Here is a 19940-nt window from a genome sequence, read left to right as displayed (position 1 = left end):
TCTCAGCAGAAGCACTACGAAAGCACTGAAGATGGCGCCTCTAGTAGTTCTGTTCCAAATCTCACTACGAGAATGGAAAAACTGTCTTCTCCCAAACCCGCTACACTCCTAGGGAGGCTATGCTTATTGACAGTGGAAATGCTCCCAATGACAGTGTTGGCATATTTGAACCAAGCACACCCACCACTAGTAAAGGATCCTACAAGGTAACATATATTTAATCTGGTCTTAACTTTGCTCTCTGAATTTGAATTTTTTTTTACTAACCATGTATCTGCCAACAGAAATCTAATGGTGGATTCTTCCTTTAGAAGCTGAGACTTTTTTAATGTCAAATTGATGACATAAGATTCTGTTGCTGACACTGTTCTAACTTCTTTCAGGTTTCAGTCATGCTTTTGACCAGGAGGTTTCCGGTGTTCTTGCTACTCTTGCATGACTGAATCAATAAACAATTTTACTTTCCAATATCTAGTGTCTTTGTAATACTGAAGGTACTCTTGTGCTTGCTGATTTCAAAAAGATGGGGTGGGTTACCGGTATAGTTGGCAGTAAAAGAGAATGTGGGTCAGTCTTAAAATAGCTGGTTTTTACCTTCGCTACTGGGTGTTTAAATTCCAAGGTTGGCTCTACATTAGTGTTGTCAAGTGGTGAAATAACAGACCTTCCACATGTTCATACTTTTGTATGTTGACACACCTTCAAATGACGTGTTTTGGCATTTCAGCCACACCCATTGCTGACTTGTATAAATTCGCACACACAGCCATGCAATATCCATATTCAAACATTGGCAGGAGAAGGGCCTTGATGAGTTTTGACTTTCAACATGGCACAGTCATAGTAAGGGAATACCCCCCTGTATTGGACAAAAATGAATGGGATGTCACTGGCATCGGACAAACCATATACACATTGTCCAATACCACCCAATTCGGCCGTTGATTCATGCAAAGTGTATCGCAAATGCCATATGGCAATTGCCAGTTGTAACACTTTAAAAATCCAACAGGTGGCTAATCCGCTCCACCTTGGTTTTTCATATTGGAAATGTAACCCAAGTCAACATCCAAAAGCAACATTTTGAAAAAATGATTTTTTTGGTCAACTTATCACCCCTTAAAGTGCTTTCTGGACCGTTTTTTGAAATTCTTTTTTGTTTGTTCTTTTTTTTTTGTCAATTACACATGTAAGAACTGTATGAATACACTTTTGTCCAATTTTTTATTTTTTTTACATGCGCATAAGGAATATGTTTCCATTTTCAATATGATTTCATAGGAAGTCAAGTCACTTTTTTGGGGGGCCAAATGCCATAAGAAATTTGACATGCTCAAAAATCCTGCAGAAATGCAAAATTGACTGGCCTGATGAACACAGGATGGCCTGGCAGTGATAGTTGCTCCTTTCCATCGCTCGTTGTTTTGATTTCATGTCTGTCCATTTGGTGTTTTTTCACTATAGAATCATATTGCAAATGCACGTGCATTGTTGTGCAACTGGTGAAAATAGGCACCTGGTAACCCAAAAATAAAAAATATGGTTGTAAATGCATTTACTGGTACTTCTATTGTCCATGCCCGCTATGGGAGTACCCTACTACGGCCCTCTATCTATGGGGGCCGTCCTGAGTGCTTTATGGACACTTTAAAATATTTTTGTGGATGCGGATTAGGATACACCTCTGTGCAACTGGTGATTGAAAATAGGCACCTGGTAACCCAAAAATAAAAATATGGTTGTAAATGCATTTACCGGTCATTCTGATATTAATGCCCGCTATGGGAACACCGGATGGCCGGGCAGTGATAGTCCATCACTCGTTGTGTTGATTTCATCATGTCCATTTTGTGATGTTTTTTCACTGTTGAATCATATTGCAAGTGCACGTGCATTTGCAATATGGTTCAATGGGCATTTACCATAACAAATTTGACATGCTCAAAAATCCTGCAGAAATGCAAAATTGACTGGCCAGATGAACTCGGGATGGCCTGGCAGTGATAGTTGCTCTTTTTCATCGCTCGTTGTGTTGACTTCATCATGTCCATTTTGTGATGTTTTTTCACTGTTGAATCATATTGCAAGTGCACGTGCATTTGCAATATGGTTCAATGGGCATTTACCATAAGAAATTTGACATGCTCAAAAATCCTGCAGAAATGCAAAATTGACTGGTTCCCGATTTGAAAAATCCTGCAGAAATGCAAAATTGATGGCTGAACTCGGGATGGCAGTGATTCTGGTTCATCTCAATCGCTCGTTAGGGTTGATTTCAGAATGTCACTTTGGTGATGGTACCTCACTGTTTAAACATATTGCAAATGGACAAGAGTCACCAGCAAGTCACTGTCCATCAGTCATTTAGATATCATTCTGACACCAAACTGATACAAACTGACACTAAACCCACTTTTTCCAACTCGTTTAGTAGCCAACTATCACATACTTCAGAGCTGGCCCAAAATTCACAACGCCTTTGGTTCAAACCATAAAAAAAACATAGAACGTAACTACGTGTTTTATCTGCGGGTCCATTTCTTATGTTATGTGTAGGCCTAGCTGAGGCGACCCCGAATCCCAAGTTTCGGCTTGATCGGTCATTTGGTGTCCGAGCAAAACCCTAATTGGTGCTGAAAATCCACTTTTTTCCATGACTTGCTACGAGGTCCTTGAATGAGCTATCGGACAGAAACGTTGAGGTCTGTCTATATGGGCCGAGACGGTCGCAATGCACCTAGTCTTGCGACTCGGGGACATTTCTAAATGTCGTAATTTTCATGATGCAAAAATGAATTGAAGTCATTGCAAATGTACGAGGCTCTTTCTCGGTCCGAGAACCTTCTAGAGCCACGTAACTCACCACGCACTATCGACCTGAGGTCTAGAACAGGATTCTAAAGTTTCGAAACTCTAGGTCTGACGGTTCTTTAAAAGTTCCAACAAGGTTAACTAATGCAGGGAGTGTATGTCTCTACGCACCACAATGGGCCCCTACATCCAAGCTGTGTGTGTGTGTGATTTAGTTTTCCTTTGAAATTTTATGGGAAAAATGACTGATTTACAGTTCATGGGGGTTGCCTAATCACATATATGAAGTTTTGGAAAGATCTGACTTTTTTAACCCTTCGAAACAGCTTCTGAGACACGAATTATGGCACTTCCGGTTGGCACAGGAAGCTATAAGTCAACACATATCCTCATTGGGGTAGGCTTTTACAGAATTCTGAGTTTTAAGTCTTTACGTTAAGAATTGACTGATTTACACAGGGTATGGATATACACTTTTAGGGTGGTTTTAACCACTTCCGGTTGGTCCAGGAAGCTTAGAATCAACACAGGTAGACCTCATACTGGCCTGATGGACTGTTACTAAAGACAGATTCATACGGCATTCATAACCCATATAGGCTTCAGGTTGAATTTAGGGGTGCAGGCAATGTATTCCTATGGGGAGAGAAGTCAATGCAAACTCTTTGAAGTAAACACCTTCTTTTAACTATTACGGGTTAATGCCACACGGTCAAGGTTAGGCTTGCACGGATCGGGAGGACCTTCGGAATGTACCTGAGGTCGAATTGTGCTTCTCACCCTAATGGTTCTCTCTCTGTCACCCAAAAGCAAATGACGTTGTGGGGCAGGCTTCATTTTGGGCCTACTTTTCTAATGGTCGCTGCGCTTAGACCGAGCGAGCTACGGTCAAGCGGGATATCTCGTTGAACTCGGCACGGCCTAGAGAATATGGAAATGCCATTGTAGGCTTTGTGTGTCTTTAAGCACCACACTTTGTCACCCCATCCTTGCTGTGTTTGTGTTTCTGTGTGTGTGTGTGAGAGAGAGAGCTTTTATTTGACATCTGTTGGGAGAAATGACTGACTTACAGTTTATGGGGGTTGCCTAATCACACATATGAAGTTTTGAAAAGATCTGACCTTTTTAACCCTTGGAAACTGCCACTGTGACACCATTTAAGGCACTTCCGGTTGGCACAGGAAGCTATAAATAAACTCATATCCTGATTGGGGTATGCCTTTACAGAATCCTGAGTTTTAAGTCTTTACGTTAAGAACAGAGTTATTTACGGAGGGTTTAGGTAGTGTGTGTTATTTCAGAAAATCATAGAAAATCAAACGAAATCTCGCAGAGCTCCGCAGCACACTTTAAAAAGATTCGTAAGAACACCCTGCAACTGGATCTGTAACCGTTGAAAAAAAAAACACCTATCCATGAACATCACCAATCTGTCATTGTACGATTTCTCTTAAATGACGAAAAATAAATGGCTGGTTCTTTCTTTATTGACACCGGAGACTCCTTGACTTTGACGTGAAGTGGAAAAATTATTTCTCTATTTTCATTTTGGACCTTTAATCCCAAATAAATGGCCATAACTCAAAAACCGTTGAGGCCTAGACACCATCTTGTTCGGGGCCAACTGCCCATTATGCCAAACCTACGCTCACCAAGTTTCGGCTTCAAAATATTTTCTGTTTTCGAGATAAGGCCCCGTCGTGAATCGTGATGTTTTGTCCAATAGCAATATGATTGCTTATGCCCTCTTGTGGGATTCTCCGGGACAGCGGAAAAATGACCAAAACTTGATTATTTTTGTAAAACGGAAACCGAATGTCCGACAAAGTTCATTTGATGACTTCCCGGTAGGTCCAGTCCTGCCGCTCGGCCCGACGCCGTCCGCAAATTTTACAAACGTTTTCGGACGTCTAGTAAGGGACCGTACATTTGCAATATGGACTTTCTCACTAACCATACAGCAACTGCCGAAATGTTCCCTTAAGGTATGGATGACCCTTTTCCAAGTCAGTTTGTCAAATTTCCACCCTGCTAAAACATCCCCGGTCAATTTAAGTCCTGTTAAAATGTGATGGGCCACGATCTCACAACAGGGCTGTAGCAGTGTAGTCATGTGTCCTAAGTTGAAACACTCAGCGTTCCAAACTACCTCCACGCATTGTCAGCACCAGAACTGTTCAGGATCTTCATGATATGTTTCGATGAATGAGCAGCTGCATACAAGCCTACAATATGTGCAATTCCACTTGTGGCGTAAAGCTTGCTGATATTGGACTCTAGCGCAATATGTTTCAGTATGACCATGCCCCCTGCACAACGCAAGGTCCATACAGAAACGGTTTGTTATTGGTGTGGAAGAATTTGACGGGCCTGCAAAGATCCTTGACCTCAACCCTATCGAACACCTTTGGGATGAATTGCAACGCCGACTGCGAGCCAGGCCTAATCAATCCACATCAGTTTCTGACCTCAATGCTGTTGTGGCTGAATGAAGGCAAGTCCCCACAAATGTTCAAACATCTAGTGGAACGCCTTCCCAGAAGAGTCAAGGATTTTATAGCTGCAATGTGGGGGAACCAACTAAATGCCCGTGATTTTGAAATGAGATGTTCAACAAGCTGATTGATGTCCACAACTTTGGTCATGTAGTGCACTTCAGATGTTATGTAGGCATGCATTTTACACGGTGTTGACAATCCAGACTTATTCTTCAAAGTCAGTCAACCTTTGGGAGAGTATTAAGCTAACATGGAATTGTTTTAAATGTTCATACCATGATCAATTAGCTGTATGATTTTTTGGGACATTATTTTAGGTATTTTATCACAATGTTTTGATAATATAGAATTTTGCCTTTGCCACTATAGCCCACAGAAACACAATGAATAACACCTTTTTATAAATGGCAAAGCTTTGAAGTCTGTCCAATATCTAGATGATGGCACATATTTAACCATTTTATGTATCACATTTTGCCACATACGTCCGAATCCAGGTGGTGAGTAATATATGGAATCAAGTAGTAACCAAAACAAGTGTTAAACAAATCAAAATATAATTGGCATTCTTCAAAGTAGCCACCCTTTGCCTTGATGACAGCTTTGCACACTCTTGGCATTCTCTCAACCAGCGTCGTGAGGTAGTCGCTTGGAATGCATTTCAATTAAAGAGGGTGACACAGCACATTTTTTTATGCCAGTTCAAATAGGCTTTCCACTTTCCTTATATATTTATTTAGCAAAGGTGATAACACAAACACAGATTATTTTTTCATATAGGCTAATAATAGAAGCTGTGTGCAGCCCATGTGCCATGTCCATCTGGTCAGGGTAAACAAATTGGTAATGTTATGTATTTATAGTCCATTTGTGTGTCAGGAGAAAATGTGATTTGCTGCTGAAATTGATCGGCGTGCATCAATGTCCATCAGCCGGTATAGAGAACGACAAGCCTCCGGGGACAGGCGTTCATTCGCCGAGACGGACGAGCCCCCGTTCGCTGGTTCTAGCAGTGAAGAGGACGAACCGGAGGAGCTATCCACTTCCACCAATGATGAGAGCTCACTGGGTGAACAAGAACGGGTGGCCACACCAGGCCTAGCCATACCTCCAAACATTGCTGGAGGAGACCCTACTATCTTGGACCCTGATTCAGATTCATCGCACCCCATCCCAGATGACAGTGGTGCTGCTGCTAAATCCGACTCCCAGACAAAAAACATAAAAGAGCCCTGTGATTGGCCAAAATACACTGCTCAAAAAAATAAAGGGAACAATTAAACAACACAATGTAACTCCAAGTCAATCACACTTCTGTGAAATCAAACTGTCCACTTAGGAAGCAACACTGATTGACAATAGATTTCACATGCTGTTGTGCAAATGGAATAGACAACAGCTGGAAATTATAGGCAATTAGCAAGACACCCCCAATAAAGGAGTGGTTCTGCAGGTGGGGACCACAGACCACTTCTCAGTTCCTATGCTTCCTGGCTGATGTTTTGGTCACTTGAATGCTGGCGGTGCTTTCACTCTAGTGGTAGCATGAGACGGAGTCTACAACCCACACAAGTGGCTCAGGTAGTACAGCTCATCCAGGATGGCACATTAATGCGAGCTATGGCAAGAAGGTTTGCTGTGTCTGTCAGCGTAGTGTCCAGAGCATGGAGGCGCTACCAGGAGACGGGCCAGTACATCAGGAGACGTGGAGGAGGCCTTAGGAGGGCAACAACCCAGCAGCAGGACCGCTACCTCTGCCTTTGTGCAAGGAGGAGCAGGAGGAGCCTTGCCAGAGCCCTGCAAAATGACCTCCAGCAGGCCACAAATGTGCATGTGTCTGCTCAAATGGTCAGAAACAGACTCCATGAGGGTGGTATGAGAGCCCGACGTCCACAGGTGGGGGTTGTGCTTACAGCCCAACACCGTGCAGGACGTTTGGCATTTGCCAGAGAACACCAAGATTGGCAAATTCGCCACTGGCGCCCTGTGCTCTTCACAGATGAAAGCAGGTTTACATGTGCTCAGTGTGACAGACGTGACAGTCTGGAGACGCCATGGAGAACGTTCTGCTGCCTGTAACATCCTCCAGCATGACCGGTTTGGTGGTGGGTCAGTCATGGTGTGGGGTGGCATTTCTTTGGGGGGGCCGCACAGCCCTCCATGTGCTCGCTAGAGGTAGCCTGACTGCCATTAGGTACCGAGATGAGATCCTCAGACCCCTTGTGAGACCATATGCTGGTGCGATTGGCCCTGGGTTCCTCCTAATGCAAGACATGCTAGACCTCATGTTGCTGGAGTGTGTCAGCAGTTCCTGCAAGAGGAAGGCGTTGATGCTATGGACTGGCCCGCCCGTTCCTCAGACCTGAATCCAATTGAGCACATCTGGGACATCATGTCTCGCTCCATCCACCAACGCCACGTTGCACCACAGACTGTCCAGGAGTTGGAGGATGCTTTAGTCCAGGTCTGGGAGGAGATCCCTCAGGAGACCACCCGCCACCTCATCAAGAGCATGCCCAGGTGTTGTAGGGAGATCATACAGGCACGTGGAGGCCACACACACTACTGAGCCTCATTTTCACTTGTTTTAAGGACATTACATCAAAGTTGGATCAGCCTGTAGTGTGGTTTTCCACTTTCATTTTGAGTGTGACTCCAAATCCAGACCTCCATGGGTTGATCAATTTGATTTCCATTGATCATTTGTGTGATTTTGTTGTCAGCACATTCAATTATGTAAAGAAAAGAGTATTTAATAAGAATATTTCATTCAGATCTAGGATGTGTTACTTTAGTGTTCCCTTTTTTGAGCAGTGTATATTGAGATGAGAACTGACTGTTCAAAGATGCTGCCTTGAACGCTGCTGGAGCCGACACATTGGGTGTTGTCATTGTTGCCGTCAGACCCCAAATCCTGAGAAACATCACTGCTGCTAAAATACATGTTGCTTGAGGAGTTGGCCCTCCTGTTCAAGGCCTGTCGCTTCTGCCGAGGCAAGGGCGCCTGTCGCTTCTGCCGAGGCAAGGGCGCCTGTCGCTTCTGCCGAGGCAAGGGCGCCTGTCGCTTCTGCCGAGGCAAGGGCGCCTGTCGCTTCTGCCGAGGCAAGGGCGCCTGTCGCTGCTGCCGAGGCAAGGGCGCCTGTCGCTGCTGCCGAGGCAAGGGCGCCTGTCGCTGCTGCCGAGGCAAGGGCGCCTGTCGCTGCTGCCGAGGCAAGGGCGCCTGTCGCTGCTGCCGAGGCAAGGGCGCCTGTCGCTGCTGCCGAGGCAAGGGCGCCTGTCGCTTCTGCCGATTCATTTGAACCAGATGCCGCACTTGATGCACAGGAGCCAGTTGCTTCACCTAAGGTATTTTGGCCAGTTGCCACACTTGCTGAGACGTTGTGTGTGGCTGCTTCTGAGGTATTATGGGTGGCCGGTAGCTTCCACTGCCGAGGCACTGTAGCTGGTAGTTTCACCTTAGGTATTTGGGCCAGTCGTGGCACTTGATGAAGCATTTTGGCCAGTTGCTTCACCTAAGCCATTTTGGCCATTGACAAAATTGTGGGTGGCAGCATTGTGTGTGGCCGCTTGCGAGGCACTGTGGCTGGTAGCTTCCGCTGCATAGGCACTGTGGCCAGTTGCTTCCGCTGCATAGGCACTGTGGCCAGTTGCTTCCGCTGCCGGGGCACGGGAGCCGGTTGCTTCACCTAAGCTATTTGGGCCAGTTGTGGCACTTACTGAGGCATTGTGGCTGCTCCTGAGGCACGGGAGCCGGTTGCTTCCGCATCATTGTAGACAGTTATTTTTTATTTATTTTGGGGAATATATCTATAATTACATAGGAAAGAAAAGTTTAAAATAAAAAATGCCAGCATTTGAAGTTCTGGGATTTAGACGGTGTTATTTTATCTGAATTAAATGTGTAGAACAAAACACACCTTTAGGTGGAGGATAACAGGTTATCCCTCCAACTAGCAGGCAACAAATTCTAAATAAAAATACAAACATCCTAGTCAGTTAAATACAGCTACCTGTAAAACATGGAAGACAAGGGAAACTAACTAGAGCCATACAACTTACCTCAAAGTCATTTAAAAAAAATCACAGCCAGTATTCTGAACTAATAGTAGCTGGAAAGCATTACCAGGAGATTCCTCTTATTGTATCTGATTGTCTTTTTAGCTGTGCCTTACAAATGAATCCTAGACCCTTCTAATCTGGCTGATTAATTAGGTACATCTGCAAGCCACTGAACATAATTTCCATTGGTCTAATTTACCAATTGAGAATAGGTGCGCTTGATTTCATTCAGGTGGTGTGCTGGAGGGATTGCACATCATGGACAAATCCAATGGTTTTAAAGAGTGAACTCTATCTACCCAGTGCACTGGGTGAGTTTAATCAAGTGCACCTTTTAATTCATGTTAATTAAGTTCCTGCCAGGGGCTTTTGCAGGTGCACCCTCAGTGGTCTGGTAGAAGTGTGTTGTGCAAAAATATATTTTAGATTTTTCAAAGTAGCCTCACTTGCCTTGATGACAGCTTTGCACACTCTTGGCATTCTCTCAACCAGCTTTACCTGGAATGCTTTTCAAACAGTCTTGAAGGAGTTACCACATTTGCTGAGCACTTGTTGGCTGTTTTTCCTTCACTCCGTGGTCCAACTCATGCCAAACCATCTCACTTGGTTTGAGGTCGGGTGATTGTGTAGACCAGGTCTTCTGATGCATCACTCCATCACTCGCCGTCTTGGTCAAATAGACCTTACACAGTCTGGAGGTGTGTCGGGTCATTGTCCTATTGAAAAACAAACGATAGTCCCGCTAAGCACAAACCAGATGGGATGGCGTATCGCTGCTGAATGTTGTGACTGCCATTCTGGTAAAATGTGTCTTGAGTTCTAAATATACCACAGACAGTGTCACCAGCAAAGCACCATCACACCTCGTCCTCCATGCTTCAAGGTGGGAACCAGACATGGGGAGATCATCCGTTCACCTACTCTGCGTCTCACAAAGACACGGCAGTTGGACCCAAAAATCTCAAATTTGGACGCAGTAGACCAAAGGACAGATTTCCACCAGTCTAATGTCCATTGCTCGTGTTTCTTGGCCCAAGCAATTCTCTTCTTATTGGTGTCCTTTGATGGTGGTTTCTTTGCAGCAATTCGACCATGAAGGCCCGATTCACGCGGTCTCCTCTGAACAGTTGATGTTGAGATGTGTCTGTTACTTGACCTCTGTGAAGCATTTATTTGGACTGCAATTTTTGAGTCTGGTCACTCTCATGAACTTATCCTCTTCCGCAGAGGTAACTCTGGCTCTTCCTTTCCTGTGGTGGTCCTCATGAGAGCCACTTTGATGTTTGCGCTTGATGCACTTGAAGAAACTTTCAGTTCTTGAAATGTTCCGGATTGAATGACCTTCATGTCTTATAGTAATGATGGACTGTCATTTCCCTTTGCTTATTTGAACAGTTCTCACTATAATATGAACTTGGTCTTTTTTCCAAATAAGGCTATCTTCTGTATACCACCCCTACCTTGTCACATCACAACTGACGCTTTAAGAAAGAAAGAAATTCCACAAATGAACTTTTTACAAGGCACACCTGCTAAAGCCAACTATTTCATGCCCAAAAATGCATCGAATGCATTGAATGGAGATATTCGTCCGTAAGGTCTGGCGACTTGATGAAAGGCTTCCTGGTAACCAGCTACACTTTTGATACAGTGGTGGTCAGTGCCATTTAAGATGAGGGATGACAATTTTCTTTCATGAGCATAGCCTTATTCCTATTCCAGCATATTGGATGACTCTCATTCATATTCCATTCACTCAGTTCAATATAACATTGATAGGTTTAGGCTACTACATGATACTCAAATTTTCCCTACATCCATCATGAGGTTGCTACAACCTAGCCTATGAATAAAAGTTTAGGTCGAGAGACAAATTTGAAGGGGACCGACACTGGCATATGGACAGAGAGTGATGTTCAATGCCACCTTGCACACTCTTGCCTGCAACTAGCTGATATCGGATGTAATCATTGGTCCAACCGTTACAAATTAGAGTATGTTTACAAATTCAGGTATGTTTATCCTTGTTTTCTTCCATTTGCGTCCGTTTAATTAAGAAACGTTTTTAACAGAATCTGCGTAATGAATACACTCCTGATCATGCGTAAGCACAGTTCACTTTCATAGAAGCCATGTTGTATTCCTTCTCGCATCTTTGCGCGCTCCTCCTCTCACCTCTTCCCTTCACTTGTGGACTTTAATGCACAAACACATCAGCTGTATGTGAACAGGCAAAAAAAATAAGTCAAACCGCTACACACAGCCTACATCGTTGTCACCATACTAGCTAAATTAATTTCATAGTCAGCATAGCTAATATAGCTAACATGTTAGTAAACTTTCTACAATCATGCAGTAACATTACAGTGTACAGTCCGTAAGCAGTTACACCGGCGTGCCCTGGTGGGAATAAATTTGTAAAACCAAAAGCTTACCTTGACTTGGAAGAGTTCCAGTGTTGTGTTGGAAAGTCATAGCCAGCTAGCTAATATAGCATCCCTCTGTTTGAGCAGGGTGTTTCAGTAGGCTAAACTAGCTAGCTGCATTTGCTTGCTAAGTAACTGCAAGTGAACAAAAAAACAATCTCTCTCTCTTTTTCTCTCTTGCTTCTCCTTAATTTTGGAAGAAATTAATTTGTTCAAAACTGTTAAACTATTTCTCTCTCTTTGATTCAACTACTCACCACATTTTATATACTGCAGTGCTAGCTAACTGTAGTTTATTCTTTCAGTACTAGATTAATTGTTTGATCCTTTGATTGGGTGGACAAAATGTCAGTTCATGCAACGAAAGCTCTGATAGGTTGGAGGATGTCCTCCGGAAGTTGTCATAATTACTGTGTAAGACTATGGAAGCATGAGCCTGCTAGGTTTTGAATTGAAGTCAATGTACCCAAAGGAGGATGGAAGCTAGCTGTCCTCCGGCTACGTCATGGTGCTACCCTACAGAGTGTTGTTGAGGCTACCGTAGACCTTCTTTGCAAAATAGTGTGTTTTAATAAATTATTTGCTAACATGATTATATTATTGGTATAGTTTTATCTAAAAAAACTTTTTAAATGTTTGGAAAATATTATTTGTGTAAAATTCACTGAGGAGGATGGTCCTCCCCTTCCTCATCTGAGGAGCATCCACTGTTTTGATACCAATTGGTATTGAACGTCGTCACCCTTTCATTCTTCTTCATAAAACTGACCTCAGGCAGACTTTAACCCTCGGTTTTAATTCACACCTTTTTCTGTTTATCCCACAGAATGATAGGGTTTCTTCAACAAAAAGTCTACAACATTTTCGGTAGCTTTGCACACTCGCGCTGGTAGCTAGCTACTGCTAAGCAAGGAAATTTGAAATAAATTGCACTAACTGGACACAAAAATAAAGTTCTAAAACAAAGAAAACTATTTATAATCTACCTCCTCCGTCTCCTGTAATTTGAAGAAACTAATTTGAATTGAATAATTGAATAATTTTTCAAAAGATGCTCAACTATACCTTTTCACTCCTAATCTCTATCCAATAAGGTCACTAACTCACCAAACTTCACAACCCCAATACAACACAGGTTCATTCTCTGATCCTAATCCTATGATTGGATGGACAACATGTCAATTCATACAGCAAAAGCTTTGATTGGTTGGAGGTCGTCCTCTGGAAGTTGTGTTAATAAACATGTAGGTCTATGGAAGGAGGTGAGGCCGACGAGCCTCCTAGGTTTGGTATTGAAGTCAATGTAGCCAGATGAAAATGAAAGCTAGCTGCCCTCCAGCTAAACCATGGTGCTACCCCAAAGAGTGCTGTCAAAGTAACCTTAGACCTTCATTGCTAAACAGTGTTTTAATAAATTATTTGGTGACATATGAATATACTTAGTATAGATTTATCTAAAAAGGATAACTGTTTTATGTTTCACTATTTTTATTTTTATGAAATTTCAATGAGGAGGATGGTCCTCCCCTTCCTCCACTGTGGAGCGTCCACTGGCAGATAGAGACCTTTTTTTTATGGTGGGGATATACTATTATACGGATGTACTGACTATTGAACCTCACCCGTACACACAGCCTTTCAGGATGAGACTTGAGAGCTGTTGATGGCTGGAAGAGTTTGTAGTGTCAGGTAGTTGCTAGTTATGTGTCGCTCTCTCACTTTCCACTCAAGTCTTTTCCTCAGAGATCTGCCCTTGTCTCCAGATGTGGTAGCCCAAGGTTAAGACTCGTCTGTATTCTGTTTTACACCTCAGACCCCTAGATTTCCTCTTGCAGACACAGTCTAAAACCTACACCTCAACCAGCTTACCCTCTTTGCAAGACCAGATTTTTATTTTTTTTGCAAACAATTCACGCAGGTTCTGTAAAGGAGTGTACTTCACTGTTGCTAGTCATACAACTGGCCTCAACTCTGTAAGGTCAGAAACTCCAATTCCCTTGTGTTTTAATGACCGGCTATAGAGTGAAGTTGCACTCAGAGGATGGCAGGGAATATTGTACAGGGTCAATGTGCAAGGATGCTTCAAATAATTAGGCCTACTCATCTCTACCCATAGGTGTGTAATAATAGCAGTGTAGTTATTAAAATGTCCAACAGTGTATTTCAAAACCCTGACTCAGACTGAACACTCTTTAAGATTATGTACATAAGGCCTTTGTATTAATGAGTGTATGGTTTTAACAAGTAGGACTATGGAAGCATCTCACACTACAAATACATAATTACAATATTATAGTTACTATATAGCACACTGCCACATTGTCCCCTAGGGGAGGCATGCACTAACAAAACAAAATGCAAAATAAAAGAGGCTGAGTTTTATGTCTTTAGAATTAGCTAAGGGCCCCATTATATCTGTCTGTAATGAGCTAAGGGCTCCTTATCTCTGTCTGGAATGAGCTAAGGGCCACTTGTCTCTTTCTTGGAATGAGCTATGGGCCACTTGTATCTGCCTGGAATGAGCTAAGTTCCCCTTGTCTCTGTCTGTAACCGTGTCACTTTCGGCACTGGGAGAACAGTAAAACATTTTGTCCAGATTACTATGTGGCTTGCACTGTATGTGATTTTCAGGACGACAATGCACACTAAAACAGACCTGATCCTGCAGAAAAGCCTAGACTCTTAACATCTTTGTTTATTCGACCAGGGATTTTGTGGCAAATGTTTTCTTTAACTTTGTCCTCCTGCATTGAAACGCGTTCACAAACATGGATGCTGGACCAGACATTGAAATTACACCCCACACTATCCAAGAAAAACCCTTAAAGCAGCAATCAGCAGTTGAAACCCTGACCAAACAGTTGATACAAAACAAGGCGAGTGATTGGACTGGAGAAATATAACCAGTCTCAAATTCATAGACAGAGCAAATTCAAGGACTGACCATCCAGGATTTCAAAACTATAGTTTTAACCATGTTTTGAGGCTATACAGTGGTTGTTTACATTTACTTTGTAAACATTGGAGTATAACAAGCTCATATTTTAGGTTCTGTATGGGGTTTGACAGTTGAAATAAGCTCATGAGGCATTTATAAGTTATATTCTTCAAGAATCAATGGGTACATATCATATAATCTATGTCAAAAAATGGATGTAGCAACTACAGATTGCCCCTTTAACACCAAGAACAGACCAGCAAGAGATTGACATAAAGATCAGTCTGCTACAGCAGAGGGCAATGGTATTTCTCATTGTAACACACAACCAGGCCCCTGGTGTCAGCGCCGAGATATATAAATATATACATCAAGACATATTGGATTATCTACCATATTTACCTTTCAATGTGGCTTTACTCCCTGTCCACAGTCTGGAAATTGAAATATGAAATCAGTCGATATCAGATGCAAGCTTGTATCTCTATAAATCGACCAACCACAGTCTATATTAGACCTGCACCAAAACAAATCTATCCAATCCATATGCACATGCATATCACACACATCATTGTGCATTTAACATATGGGCAACCCAGGCAAGCTGTTTATACCTGTGCATATGCAAAACTACATCAAGTGTGGCTGTAACAGTTGGGTCGTTAAGTTAGTTTAAACCGTGTGGCTGTGGATCTGTCTGGAATTGAATGGCCCCAGCCTTTATATAGTGAACGGCTGTGGCTTCAGTGGGGCACTGGTAGGCTGTAATTAATCTCTGTCACATAATGAGTCTTGGTGCTGTTCCCATTCACTCGATTAGTAGTGTGTGGTAGACCTGGGCTGTAGTTTGGGGTTTGTGGGGGTGGGAGTTTGAGGCGAGCAGCCGAGGAGCTGAGCCTCTCAGCAACTCATATCCAGGGTCATCCGCTACATGCCACTGGCTGGGGCCTGATTTAAATCCAATCACAACTTATAGACAATGTCTTATTTAGAGGGATATATTGCTTCTATTCTGACCCGTTTTTTTTTTTTTTGGTATTTCTGTTGGGATTATTTATACTACACTGATGAATGGTGGGGGATGGAATCGAATTCAGGAGAATTTCAGGATTGATTCCATTTAGACCGAAATGGGGGGAAATTAATGGTTGGAATTCAGAATAATTGTTGTGAATAAATATAACTCTTAGAGGATTTCATTTAGCATGCACATACAGGTAACTGCCAAAATAAAGGAAACACTTGCATAAATGAGGGATATAACGTATATTGAATGCAGGTGCTTCCACACCATAGACATTAAAACCAGTTCCACACAGGTGTGGTTCCTGGTCCCCATCATGCTTAGGGTCATGTATAATAAAATCTGGGCAGGCCCAGTTGACCTTTATTTTGTTTGTGATAAGATCTGACATCTTTGACTCAACCAAATTGAATGAATATGTTTTATTATGGTGTTTCCTTTAGTTTGGCAGTTACCTGTACACTACAACAATAACAATGCCAGAAATAGCCTGTGTTTCTGATCATATTTCTCAACTCAAAGCCTATAATCATTTTCAAACCAGCACTTTTCTGTTTTCAGACACAATATTCCTGGCGTGATGATTATGTTAGGTCCATTCTAGATCAAATGTAGTAGTCCCTGTGCAATTAAAGGGGCTACATCGAAGAGGAATTCCATTTGTAGAAACCTTCTTACACATCCCTACTTGTTTCATTTGACTGGTTCCGCTACATGGGTTGTGTGTACATGTATGTATGCCACATGGAGTGTGTATGTTTGTGTGGGTGTTTTTTAGCCTGTTCCTGTGCCTGTCTGGTGTGTGGGTGTGTTTTGCCTGTTCCAGTGCCTGTCGGGTGTGTGGGTGTGTTTTAGCCTGTTCCGGTGCCTGTCGGGTGTGTGGGTGGTTATGTGATGAGTGTCCAGGGAAGTGGTACAAGTTGACATTCGATTCCCTAACCAATCACATAGTCTGACCATAGTGTGTATCTGATTGGGAGGGGGATGACTACAGTATATATTGACCATGGAGGGATATACAGTGAAGAAGACATTGAAAGAAGGAGAGAAAGAACCAAAGTTCTACCACTACCACTCACTGGTAGTTCAAGAAAGCAGCAAGACAACAACCCAAAAACAACATGAAGTCTCTGACTCTCCTGACCATTTGTGCCATTCTGTCGGTCTCTCTGTCCATGAACGGTAAGTTGGGAAAGCATATTGTGTTGTTTCGTCATAACTTCTGATTGTGACAATGTATTCTGAACGAGATTAACTAACGAGAGAACTAACGTAACATGTTTTATAATAAAACATAAACGCTCATAAGTGCTCATAACGAGCCAATGGGATTTTCTCTGTTCAACAGATCTGGCTCTTGATGTGGTTCTCGATCCTGCTCCTGACCCTGCCACTGAACCAGCACCAGCCGCAGACTCCTCCGCATCTTCATCAGCTTCCTCCTCTTCCTCCTCGGCTTCCGACTCATCAGCCTCTGCCTCAGACTCCTCGGACTCAGACTCTTCCTCAGCCTATTCCTCGTCTTCTTCTTCAGAGTCAGCTAGTGCTGAAGGTCTGGCATCTCTCTAACTAACTCTAAATGGTGTCGTTGCTCCGCAGTGTGCTGATGTAAAGTTAACAGATGCATTGATACTAGCAGATAGTGTATGCAGTATATGCAGATCTGCATGGAAACGGGAAAGAGGGTTGCCTTCTTTGTGTTTGTATTTGTAATGGTATCAGTTTAAGGAAATGTGTAAGACTATGTGTACAGGTTTGTCTTGACATTTACAAAAAATGGGAAATAAAACTGTTCATAAATATAGGCTACCATAGCTGCTCTAAAAAAGGAAGCCAAACCACATTTGTACTGTGTAAGGGTTGAAGTGTGTGTGTGTGTGTGTGTGTGTGTGTGTGTGTGTGTGTGTGTGTGTGTGTGTGTGTGTGTGTGTGTGTGTGTGTGTGTGTGTGTGTGTGTGTGTGTGTGTGTGTGTGTGTGTGTGTGTGTGTGTGTGTGTGTGTGTGTGTGTGTTCCAGCTACAGCAGAGGACCCAGCTGCAGCTACAGAGCCAGAAGTGATTATGAAGAGAGACCTGGCCACAGTGTTGTTGAGGAGGAAGAGGGCGGCTGGACAAGCAGCTGCTGCCTTCACCCTCACCCAGGTGGAGAGGTAGGCTCCAATACCCTTTTAGAACTCGAAATTCTAGAACACACACACTTCTAGAACACATCACAGAACTACTCTACCATTGCTCTATAGAAAATGTACAAGCTAATAGACTATTGTAAAATAAGACAACATTCTAACCCAAGCTTTTTGCTACCATCACTCAACACTACACTACACACACTATGGCTATATGCCACAAAACAGCTGTCACAACCATGTCAAATGTGACCTACTATAATTAGGGGTGTTCGCTTCTCCTGAATGCCTCATTTAGTCATTTAACAGTCAAGGGTGTTACCTCACATGATTTGGTGTTAGAAGGTGATGTTGCAATGATGCTTGGGAAACCCTCCTCCTAGCTTCACCCCGGCCCTCCCTGACTCAAACCCTCCTCCTAGCTTTACCCCGGCCCTCCCTGACCCAAACCCTCCTCCTAGTTTCACCCCAGCCCTTCCTGACCCAAACCCTCCCCCTAGCTTCACCCCAGCCCTCCCTGACCCAAACCCTCCTCCTAGCTGCATCGTCACCGCCAAGAAGCCAAATAATCTGCTTACATTTTACCTTACAGATGTTTACATTTAGGCAACACTCTTACTGTACTTCATAGAAGCCAAATGACCGGAGCAAAATATGCAGAATATCACTGCTGTTTTGTAAAAAGAAAAAATCACATGAAGCAAATTGATAAAGTACATTTACCCTACAGTTATGTGTAATTGATGAGAAGTCAATTAACCCCAACCCTCTCTTTCTCTCTCTCGTGTCCAGTCTAAGTGAGATGTGCGAGCTCAACCTGGCCTGTGAGCACATGGCGGAGACAGCAGGCATCGTTGCAGCATACACCGCATACTATGGACCACCTCCCTTCTAAACAGACTCTTTACTATGCAAACTGGAGAGAGAGAAAATACTCTCTGCCATTCCACCATCATGAAGCTACATTCTTGAGAAGGGATCAACCACTCCCAACAGTGTCCTAATAAGGGCATAGAAAACAAACACAAAAAAGGTTTCCTCCACGTTTTAGCGAGCAGACCAAGTTATGGGACTTTGCGAGACCAGCCACAAGTGAAATTGGTAGCTACAGTACTCATAATGCCGGCTGTAACTATATGTTTTCGGTAATGTAAGAAAAGGCATGTCTGATCCAAGCTTTTGTAATATTGAGGAGAAGCTAGAGGCATATAGGAACTGAGTCCTGTGGTTATAGGGGCCTGATAATGTAAATTGCTCAACACAATATCACAAAGAATGGTGCTAAAACCGCAAATGTATTGTATCATAAATGTATTCATCTTTATCCGTTTTGTAGTACTAGGTAGGCTAAAGCGCACATTATCATTTATCTGCAATGTATTATAACCATACATGTTTAATGATTGTTTCCTGTTCGTAGTGTAACTATTGCTGATAGTCAATACTGTCATAGATTTGTATTGATTGTTATCATCACTAAATCCATCTTCTAAGGAGGGGTTTAGAAAGAGTGAGGACACCACAGTTTGTATGCAAACTCAAACCTTGTTGATGCCACTTTGACTACTGTCTTGCACATAAGTGCTGAATAAAGTGGAGAACATTTTAATATTTTGTTTTTGGGTGTGTTTTTTAATAGTAAATTGAGTACAGTATTGGGACCTAGGCCATATAGGCTTCCATACCAGTCTGTCTCAATTACCCTCTTCTGTATTTGTTTGAATAAATATTTTTTTATATACCTAAAGACAAGATATTAACACACGAGGGTATAGCTCACTGATTGTCATCACTGCTTCTGCAGACTGTCCACCACAGGAGGTTGGTGGCACCTTGACTGGGGAGGATTGGCTTGTGGTAATGGACAGAGAAGAATGAATGGAATGGTATCAAATACATTCCATTTGCTCTGTTCTAGCCATTATTATGAGCCGTCCTCCCTTCAGCAGCCTCAACTGCTGAGTGTCCACATGGGAAAAACTATTTTCATGCCACTTTTATACCGAAGTTACTTTTTAGTAGAGGGCTAGGAAAACTTAACACTAGGAGAATATGCGTA

General features: G+C 42.8%; 1 protein-coding gene across 2 annotated transcripts; it reads left to right on the top strand.

Moving 5' to 3' along the window:
* Window positions 1-16767: 16767 nt before the first annotated feature.
* Window positions 16768-19490, top strand: LOC118371488 (osteocalcin 2a). Of its 2 annotated transcripts, none has more exons than XM_052527870.1 (4): window positions 16768-16938; window positions 17105-17308; window positions 17779-17905; window positions 18674-19490. In XM_052527870.1, exons 1-4 carry the CDS (start codon window positions 16878-16880, stop codon window positions 18774-18776), a joined length of 495 nt encoding a protein of 164 aa, XP_052383830.1. In that variant the 5' UTR covers window positions 16768-16877; the 3' UTR covers window positions 18777-19490. The 2 variants fall into 2 exon arrangements, with proteins under 2 accessions (XP_052383830.1, XP_052383829.1); XM_052527869.1 differs by having other exon boundaries at window positions 16769-16938; window positions 17773-17905.
* Window positions 19491-19940: the final 450 nt, after the last annotated feature.

This window comes from Oncorhynchus keta, chromosome 10, assembly GCF_023373465.1.
Source record: "Oncorhynchus keta strain PuntledgeMale-10-30-2019 chromosome 10, Oket_V2, whole genome shotgun sequence".
NCBI lineage: Eukaryota > Metazoa > Chordata > Actinopteri > Salmoniformes > Salmonidae > Oncorhynchus > Oncorhynchus keta.
The sequence above is the reverse complement of the archived record's forward strand: the minus strand, read 5'-3'. Positions and strand labels throughout refer to the sequence as shown.